This window comes from Nicotiana sylvestris, chromosome 10, assembly GCF_000393655.2.
Source record: "Nicotiana sylvestris chromosome 10, ASM39365v2, whole genome shotgun sequence".
Taxonomy (NCBI): Eukaryota; Viridiplantae; Streptophyta; class Magnoliopsida; order Solanales; family Solanaceae; genus Nicotiana; species Nicotiana sylvestris.
The window spans coordinates 123,019,405-123,030,356 of record NC_091066.1 but is presented as its reverse complement, the minus strand read 5'-3'; the positions used below and the strand labels follow the sequence as shown (position 1 = coordinate 123,030,356).

Sequence of the window (10,952 nt, the reverse complement as noted above, 5' to 3'; positions counted from 1 at the left end):
TTGCTATCATCATCTATGCTAGATAAAAATGCATGATGGCCATGCTTGCTGAAGTTGATCATCTCCCCACGAAAGATCTTGGGGGAATAAAGATTCATCACATAAGCTAAAGTTAGTTCCTCCCCCATTTCCTCGAACGGGCGCTAAAGGCAAGCAATTGTCATCCACACGGAGGGACTCACGTGCAAAACACACTTGACAGCGGAGGCAAAACTTCATAATGACGGAGTCAAGCTCTCTACTTAGAGAGAATGTTCCCAAAGTGAAGGGATACGTATAGAAATACATAAAAACCTTCTTAGGTAAGGTTACCCGCTCCGCCAGGTCGAGAGTGATAATGTCTAGGTCCTGGCAACGACAGTCTTCCTTCACAGCGAGAATTCTGGCAGGGTAGAGGGAAGAAGGATATCTGCTAACGGCCCATGTACGGGAGCTAACGGAAGGAATTTTCTCTTCAAAGTCTTTTGTTATAACAAGACTTCTAGGGATTATGGTGTTCAAGAAACTCATTCACGATTGGCACAGACTCGGGGACAGACACTTCTGAAGTGATGTCCGCCACCCGGACCAAATGGTAGATACACACCTTCCTAATCATCTTTGAAGCCTTAAGGTAGGAGATAAACCTACCTTTAGGCACCACACCATTTCCTTTCCACTCAATAACCGACTCATTAGGGAACTCAAGCCTCATGACTCTCGTTCGGCAGTCAAGTTTAGCAAAGCACGAATAAAGCCAGTCCATTCCTATAATCACATCAAAATCCACCATTTCAAGCTCAATAAGATCGGTCGTGGTAGCACGACCACATACCATGACAACACAATTCCGATAAACTCGCGTGACTGAAATAGAATCACCAACCGGAGTCGATACAGAGAACGGCTCATGAAGTTGTTCGGGTTCTACCCCAAAACTTGAAGCAATGAATGGGGTGACATAAGACAAAGAGGACCCCAGATCAATAAGAGCATAACAATCAATGGCCTGAACAGACAAGATACCTGTAGCAACATCTGGGGAGGCCTCTGCACTCTGGCGACCACTCAAGGCATAAAACCGGCTGGGTACACCTCTACCACGAGCTCCACCCCTAACTACGCTGCGCCCTGCTGGGGTTGGAGGACGCACGGATGATGTGGCAGCTGAAGAACCGGATGACTGAGCAAATCCCCTACCAATGACCTGACTGGGCGCACGGCAGTCCCACTGGATATGACCTATCACCCCGCATCTATAACACACCGGAATATCCAAATAACAAGTCTCGGAATGGAACCTCCCACACTTGGGGCATGAAGCCCTCCCCTGCTTCTGTGATCTCCCTCCTGGATGACCGGAATGATGGGGTCTCCTACTATCTGAACCTGATCTCAAGTGACTGCTCTGCTAATAACTGTACACAGATGGCGGTGCGCTTGCTGAGGACTGGGAAAATGACTGGGATGGCCCTGATGGCCCTCTCTACGGAACTGGTCTCCCTGAGTGACCCACTGATCGGGCCCTGCTGCTACTCTCCCTTTCTGCCCGTATTTTCAACTTCCTAGCCTCTGTGGCCTGAGCGAACCCCATAATCTTCCTATAATTCATATCTGAGTGTAAGGCCGATGTAGCAGCCTCATTCACCACCAGAGGACTAAGACCCTGAATGAATCGCCGAACTCGAGAATCCATGGTCGGCACTAACTGAGGAGCATACTTGGACAACCTCACAAACTCCATGTGGTACTCCCAAACACTCATATTGCCCTGCTTAAGGACCTCAAACTCTATGGCAAGGGCCGCCATTGTCTCGGCAGGCAAGAAGTGGTCCATGAATGCATCTACAAACTCATCCCATCTAGCCGGAGGTCTTCCCTCCCTACGGGAATCCTCCCACATCTCGAACCACGAATACGCTGCTCCCCTCAACCTGTATGAAGCCAACTCAACCCCTTCCGTCTCTGTAGCCTTCATCACTCGAAGGATCTTACACATTTCATTAAGGAAATCCTGCGGATCGGCCTCTGGGTCTGTGCTCGTGAACTCTAGAGGGGCCAACCGCAGAAACAGGTTAACTCTGAAGCTGGCGGAATCTCCCTGTCCGCTGGGGGGCGCAGGGGCATTATGAGATCTCTGGTCCTGAGCAGCCACTAACTGGGTCAACATATGGATGGCTCCTCTAAGTTCCCCATCAGAAACCCCGGGACCGGAAGATAGAATTGCATCAAGATTAGGAATATCAGCGGGAGGGATGGTAGCACCCTCTGCCGCAGCTGGAACAGGAATACTTGGATCTGGAATAGATGGGCCAGGCAGATTCAATACCGGGGAGTCACTCTCACCCACGGCATCAGATACATGATTCAAAGCCACACTTGGGGTGGCATTGGCCCTGAGGCCGAGTCTAGCTCTCTTCTTAGGTGCCATTACTGAAAATTTGGAACAGAGCACGAGTTAGATGTAAATACTTCCACTTTTCACTTCACCGCACGATATAGAGTAACAAAGAAGAAGGTAATTTCCTAAATGCCCATGTAGCCTCCAACTTATAGATGTGGTCGACAACACACCGATAAGGAGGACTCTACTAGACACGGCTCCGAGACATCCTAGGACACTTTAAAACCTTAGGCTCTGATACCAAGTTGTCATGCCCCAAAAACCGAGGGGCGCGACCGGCGCTCCACCGGGTAGCCCCCAGCCAAGCGGACCTGGGTGCCTTTCCTATTCCACGTGATACCGTGTGTTTCCATTACCCATCAACCAAGTGAAATAGCCATTTATAAATTTAAACACATTCTTACGAGATTTACATAACATACATAGTTACTTAGCATGGTTTACAAGTTATACTGCCCAAAATACATAAGCACATAACCCACATTTCCTGTCTACGGAGCCTCTAGAGATACAGAAGAGTGTTACAATACTTGCTGGTAACAAGGCTCCGGCTATACCTTACGCAAATACCAAAATAAAATTTTCAGGAGGATAAGCGGCATGAGCCACGCAGGGCCCCGAGAGGAAAGGGGCTCACCAATTCAGCTGACGGGAGGTGAAGGAGTGCTACTGTCGGTGGGCTGGAGTACCTGTTATGGAACCACCTACAATCATAACACGAATGTAGCGCCCCCGGCAAAAGGGACGTCAGTACATTTGAATTGTACTGGTATGTATGAACAAACTTTACCCCAAGTAAAATCAAGAAATACACAGATAACAAACAGTAATAGAATCAACAATCAAATGCACATGAAAGGAACAACCAAAGACAAACAACTCCACAATCTCTCCTTTTCCCCTTTCAACATTATTTCATCACATCAATGATTTCACAACTTTCACATATTTTTATTTTAATAGTGATTTCGATCACTTTTCCACCCTTATTACCTCGTCCACCCTTATTACCTCGGCCACCCTTATCGCCACAAAACCCACACCTTATAACTTCATGTTACGGCGCGCAATCCGATCCCACCGGACAATCACATTTCACACGACAATAACAACAATTCACAAAGAATTTTCATAAACGTCAATACCATTTCCATCATATGCAACAGCCCGTATACAACTTAAGTCACAACGATAATTGCCCGCGACAAGTCACGTATGATATTACCACAGTTGTTTCAATTGCATCAATTACGATTTTTTTCCATCATTTGTTACACAGCTCTTACCACATAAATACATTCACACACACACTTGGTTTGTTGCCATTTACTTACACCCTTATATCGGGAGACTTAACCAACAACATTCAAGGCATATTAATCATAAGAATTCGCAAATAGTCCACATAAGTAACACATACCAATTACTCGTACACCAAACAAGGTGACTTTACAAAGGTTAAAGTTAGCAGTACATACCTGGAGTACAATCCAATCGGAGACCTACATCTCCTCCCGTACAATGCCTCAAATAGGGCCATCTGAATGCTAACATGAAAGTTGTAATTGTAAGAAAATTCTATAAGTGGCAAGTGATCATCCCAATTACCTTTGAAACCCAAGACATAAGCCTGTAACATATCTTCAAGCATCTGAACAGTCCGCTCCGCTTGACCATCAGTCTGCGGATGGAAAGTCGTGCTGAGATTCACCTGAGTACCCAAACCTTGCTGAAACTTCTTCCAAAAATTAGTTGTGAACTGGGCCCCTCGATCTGAGATAATAGAAAGTGGAGTGCCATGAAGCCTTACTATTTCCTTGATATACAATTGAGCATATTGTTCCGCAGTATCCGTAGACTTGACTGGCAAGAAGTGAGCTAATTTGGTAGTCAATCCACTATTACCCAAATTGAGTCGAACTTGCGCTGAGTGTGAGGTAACCCTACCACGAAATCCATGTTGATCATCTCCCATTTCCACATTGGTATTTCCATAAGCTAAGTTAACCCACCGGGCCGCTGGTGCTCAGCTTTTACTTGCTGACAATTCGGACATTTAGATACAAAGTCCGCCACACCCATAAATTTCCTACCGTTCCACCAATAAATTTCCTTGAGATCACGGTACATTTTCGTAGAACCTGGGTGCACAGAATACCTGGAATTATGAGCCTCCGCCATTACACTCCCCCGAAAATTATCCACATCTGGAACACATAGCCTACCTTGACATCGTAATACACCATCCTCACCACCGAGTGAAAATGTCGAAGTCTTGTTATTCAAAACTGCCTCCTTCATCTGTGTTAATGCTGGATCAATGAGCTGCTTTTCCTTGACTTCCGCTACCAGTGATGATTCTGCTCCATTACGCACCATAACCTTCCCCTCGTCTGAGGTCGAAATACGAACCCCCAGACTGGCCAATTTATAAACCTCCCATGCCAAAGGCCTCTGATCCACTCCCAAATGAGCCATACTACCTATGGACTTCCGACTGAGAGCATCGGCCACCACATTCGCCTTCCCTGGATGGTATAAAATATCCATATCATAATCCTTGATCAATTTTAACCACCGCCGCTACCTTAAATTCAAATCCTTCTGCTTGAACAAATATTGGAGACTTTTGTGGTCCGAGAACACATCCACATGGACCTCATAAAGATAATGCCGCCATATTTTCAAGGCAAATACAACTGCCGCAAGCTCCAAATCATGCGTCGGATAATTCTTCTCGTGATTCTTGAGTTGCCTTGAAGCATGTGCTACAACCTTCCCATATTGCATCAACACACACCCCAAACCGACCCTGGAGGCATCGCAATAAACTACAAATCCTTTTGTGCCTTCCGGCAAGGTCAATATCGGCGCCGAGGTCAATCTCAACTTCAATTCCTGAAAACTTTTCTCACAAGTGTCGGACCATTGGAACTTAACTACTTTCTGTGTCAACTTAGTCAAAGGGGAGGCGAGGGTAGAGAATCCCTCCACAAACCTCCGATAATACCCCGCTAAACCCAAGAAGCTACGGATCTCCGTCGGGGTCGTGGGTCTAGGCCAATCTTTTACTACTGCAATCTTCTAGGGATCCACCTGAATCCTTTCACTGGAAACAACATGGCCCAGAAAGGTAACGGACTCCAACCAAAATTCACATTTTGAAAATTTAGCATACAACTGGTGCTGATAAAGGGTCTGCAGAACTGCCCTGAGGTGATCGGCATGATCCTCCCGGCTCCGTGAATAAACAAGGATGTCATCAATGAAAACAATCACAAAGGAGTCTAGAAATGGCTTGAAGACATGATTCATAAGATCCATGAAAGTTGTTGGGGCGTTGGTTAGCCCAAAACACATGACCAAGAATTCAAAGTGACCATAGCGAGTTCTGAAAGCGGTCTTAGGAATATCTTGTTCTCTGGTCTTCAATTGGTGATACCCGGACCGTAGATCAATTTTGGAAAAGAACCTCGCACCTTGCAATTGGTCGAACAAATCATCTATCCGAGGCAAAGGATATTTATTCTTGATGGTGACCTTGTTAAGCTGTCGATAATCAATACACATCTGGAGCGACCCATCCTTTTTCTGACAAAAAGAACTGGGGCACCCCACGGTGACACACTTGGCCGTATGAACCCCTTTTCTAATAAATCCTTCAGTTGTTCCTTTAACTCCCTTAACTCCGTTGGCGCCATTCTGTATGGTGGAATAGATATCGGTCGTGTATCTGGCAATACATCAATCCCTAAATCAATCACGGATGATGTGGCAGCTGAAGAACCGGTGACTGAGAAAATCCCCTACCCATGCCCTGACTGGGCGCACGGCAGTCCCGCTGGATATGACCTCTCACCCCGCATCTATAACACACCAGAATATCCAAATAACAAGTTTCGGAATGGAACCTCCCACACTTGGGGCATGAAGCCCTCCCCTGCTGTTGTGATCTCCCTCCTGGATGACCGGAATGATGGGGTCTCCTACTGTCTGAACCTGATCTCAAGTGACTGCTCTGCTGATAACTGTGCACAGATGGCGGTGCGCTTGCTGAGGACTGGGCATATGACTGGGATGGCCCTGATGGCCCTCTCTCCGGAACTAGTCTCTCTGAGTGACCCGCTGATCGGGCCCTGCTGCTACTCTCCCTTTCTGCCTGTATTTTCAACTTCCTAGCCTCTGTGGCCTGAGCGAACCCCACAATCTTCCCATAATTCATATCTGAGTGTAAGGCCGATGTAGCAGCCTCATTCACCACCAGAGGACTAAGACCCTGAACGAATCGCTGAACTCGAGCATCCATGGTCGACACTAACTGAGGAGCATACTTGGACAACCTCACAAACTCCATGTGGTACTCCCAAACACTCATACTGCCCTGCTTGAAGACCTCAAACTCTGTGGCACGGGCCGCCATTGTCTCGGCAGGCAAGAAGTGGTCCATGAATGCATCTACGAACTCATCCCATCTAGCCGGAGGTCTTCCCTCCCAACGGGAATCCTCCCACATCACGAACCACGAATACGCTGCTCCCCTCAACCTATATGAAGCCAACTCAACCCCTTCCGTCTCTGTAGGGTTCATCACTCGAAGGTTCTTACACATTTCATCAAGGAAATCCTATGGATCGGCCTCTGGGTCTGTGCCCGTGAACTCTGGAGGGGCCAACCGCAGAAACTAGTTAACTCTGGAGCTGGCGGAATCTCCTTGTCCGCTGGGGGGCGCAAGGGCATCATGAGATCTCTGGGCCTGAGCGGCCACTAACTGGGTCAACATATGGATGGCTCCTCTAAGGTCCCCATCAGAAACCCCGGGACCGGAAGCTGGAATTGCATCAACATCAGGAATATCAGCGGGAGGAATGGTAGCACCCTCTGCCGCAGCTGGAATAGGAATACTTGGATCTGGAATAGATGGGCCAGGCAGATTCAAGACCGGGGAGTCACTCTCACCCACGGCATCAGGTATAGCCACACTTGGGGTGGCATTGGCCCCGAGGCCGAGTCTAGATCTCTTCTTAGGTGCCATTACTGAAAATTTGGAACAGAGCATGAGTTAGATGTAAATACTTCCACTTTTCACTTCACCGCACGATATAGAGTAACAAAGAAGAAGGTAATTTCCTAAATGCCCATGTAGCCTCCAACTTATAGATGTGGTCGACAACACACCGATAAGGAGGACTCTACTAGACATGGCTCCGAGACATCCTAGGACACTTTAAAACCTTAGGCTTTGTTACCAAGTTTGTCACGCCCCAAAAACCGAGGGGCGCGACCGGTGCTCGACCGGGTATCCCCCAGCCAAGCGGACCTGGGTACCTTTCCTATTCCACGTGATACCCTGTGTTTCCATTACCCATTTACCAAGTGAAATAGCCATTTATAAATTTAAACACATTTTTACGAGATTTACATAACATACATAGTTACTTAGCGTGGTCTACAAGTTATACTGCCCAAAATACATAAGTACATAACCCACATTTCCTGTCTATGGAGCCTCTAGAGATACAGAAGAGTGTTACAATACTTGCTGGTAACAAGGCTCCGGTCATACCTTACGCAAATACCAAAATAAAATTTTCGGGAGGATAAGCGGCATGGGCCACGCAGGTCCCCTAGAGGAAAGGGGCTCACCAATTCAGCTGACGGGAGGTGAAGGAGTACTACTGTCGGTGGGCTGGAGTACCTGTTATGGAACCACCTACAATCATAACACGAATGTAGCGTCCCCGACAAAAGGGACGTCAGTACATTTGAATTTTACTGGTATGTATGAACAAACTTTACCCCAAGTAAAATCAAGAAATACGCAGATAACAAACAGTAATAGAATCAATAATCAAATGCACATGAAAGGAACAACCAAAGCCAAACAACTCCACAATCTCTCCTTTTCCCCTTTCAACATTATTTCACCACATCAATGATTTCACAACTTTCACATATTTTTATTTCAATAGTGATTTTGGCCACTTTTCCACCCTTATTACCTCGAAAACCCTTATTACCTCGGCCACCCTTATCACCACAACCCACACCTTATAACTTCGTGTTGCGGCGAGCAACCCGATCCCACCAGACAATCACATTTCACACGACAACAACAACAATTCACAAAGAATTTTCGTAAACGTCAATACCATTTCCATCATATGCAACACCCCGTATACAACTTAAGTCACAACGATAATTGCCCGCGACAAGTCACGTATGATATTACCACAGTTGTTTCAATTGCATCAATTACGATTTCTTTCCATCATTTGTTACACAGCTCTTACCACATAAACACATTCACACACACACTTGGTTTGTTGCCATTTACTTACACCCTTATATCGGGAGACTTAACCAACAACATTCAAGGCATATTAATCACAAGAATTCGCAAATAGTCCACATAAGTAACACATACCAATTACTCGTACACCAAACAAGGTGACTTTACAAAGGTTAAAGTTAGCAGTACATACCTGGAGTTGAATTCCCCCTTTTTTTTTTCTATTTCCAATTCACCAACCACCTAGTACCATCAATCTAGTTCACAAGTTAACACATATAACTTAGAATTGAAGTTCACAAACTCAGCCCGAACTTACTTAGGTTATCAACCCCTCTTTTGCAAATCTTTAGTTCTACCCAATTCCTCTTACTAGATTCTAGGTTTTAAAGGACATGCATGTGTATCTCAACTTCTATTTTCAAGAATTAATGCATGAGAATCCCCCTTTTATTTAAATCTGAAAACAATGAAAAAGGGTTGGGGGTTTTACCTGCAAGAACGGAGATGAAGACAATTACTTGAAATTCCCCGGCCCGAGTGACTTTGAAGAATCAAATTGATGAAGGTAGGACTTTATCTCTCAAGAATTCTCTCTTCCCTCTCTCTAGTTCTGTTCAGAAAATATGTTATAATAAGGGGTTGGGGTGTTTTATTGAAGAAGGGATCAGATTTAAAATTTAGAAAAATAGGAGCCCGGGTTAGATATGCGATCGCTGAGTGGAAATGCGGTCCGCAGAATGGACCGCAAAAGTGCTCCCAAAATTAGAACACGCTGCCTGGGTATGTGGCAGAAATGCGGTCCGCATACCCATTATATGCGACCGCAGAACTGCCCCTCATAAAATCCCAAGGGAAATATGCGACGACTATGCGGTCCGCATATCCGTTATGCGATCGCATATTGGACTGCGTATTTAACCTCCAATTAGACCAACACACTGACTCACTTTGCGGCGATTATGCGGTCCCCATATCTGTTATGCGACCGCATTCTAGACCGCATAATTGCATTTCCTGGAAAACAGTATTTCTTGACTTTTTATAATATAGATCAGTACCAAAAGGGTCCGAACTGCGGCTCGCTTAATTTTACACATTCCTAAAATATATTCGGGACTTGGCACCACGAGCTACCCGGTTTTGAGTACAAGTTTTCACGGGACCTTACAAGTTGATACGTATAAGTATAGGTAGCTATGTTTGTGGCCATGATTATCTCGATAACCGACAAAAGTTATGTTGAATTGTGGGATGGCGCTTGTTCAGGGCATTAAATGCGGAGAGACGTGCATAGAATCAACCGTCAAAAGCTTTTCAGAGGGCATCAGAGTAATTCCCGCCAAAAAGAATGTTTCTAACAACTTTCCGGTGACACGAAGTTTTTCCACCGAAAAGCAGGGGGACTATTTGTATAAGGTAAAATATCTTCTTATTAAATGATCATGCGAGAAAGCGACACGTGGAGCCAAAGACCGAAAATAGCCAGAACCGTAGGCAATGATCTCATGTGTTACCGGAGAGAACAATATTTATAAACAAAAAATAAATATGTGTCACTCGGTAGCATTCGATGAAGAATATCATGTAGCATTAAGTCCACAATCCGTTATAGAGAATATGGCATTCACTGCCTTCCATTACACATTCTTCAATGGCCCTCATAATTATTATTTAAGAGAGGCTTGATCCTAGGACTTTGTTCCCTAGGTGCAGCTATAAATACGAGCTCCACCATCATTGAAAAGGACACGAATTTTCTAGTAAACTCATACTATAATCAATCCAAAGCTCTATATATTTTTACATTCTTATTACTTGATTCGATCATTGTTGTGCCCAGAAGTCTTGCTTTGGATTCACTGTTTCTGCTATCTCATCTTTATTCCAAGGCTAAGTATTGCATTTTTTTCAATTATGTTGTTATTTCAGGATCGAATTAATTCATTTGTCTAGAAACTAGGCATAAATACAATTGTACTATTTTATGGGTAAACAGTTAACTCGGTGGTTATTGAGAAGATGAGTTTGTTAAATAAATAAATAAAAGACAAACAATGCACAAAGAATCACACAATATTTATGCATTTACGCAAGATTAGAGTTTGTTAAATAAAAGGCAGAAAATTAAAAGTGATAGTTGCAAGGTTGAACGGTCCTATCCCACGGATGTGAGGTTCATATGTAATATATATTTAGAAGTTGGGAGCTTTTGTATCTTAGTAGGAATAAAGTGAACACTCATAGTTTATTTCTATTTACCTTGAAAATAGTAATTAT

The 10,952-nt window shown here is 44.8% G+C and overlaps 1 protein-coding gene across 1 annotated transcript; it reads right to left on the bottom strand.

Moving 5' to 3' along the window:
• Positions 1-4,381: 4,381 nt before the first annotated feature.
• Positions 4,382-6,992, bottom strand: LOC104212201 (uncharacterized). Its single transcript, XM_070159542.1, has 2 exons — positions 6,383-6,992; positions 4,382-4,911 (listed from the first exon to the last, which is right to left on the bottom strand). The coding sequence occupies exons 1-2, from the start codon at positions 6,990-6,992 to the stop codon at positions 4,382-4,384; spliced, it is 1,140 nt and encodes a 379-aa protein (XP_070015643.1).
• Between the last annotated feature and the right edge of the window lie 3,960 nt (positions 6,993-10,952).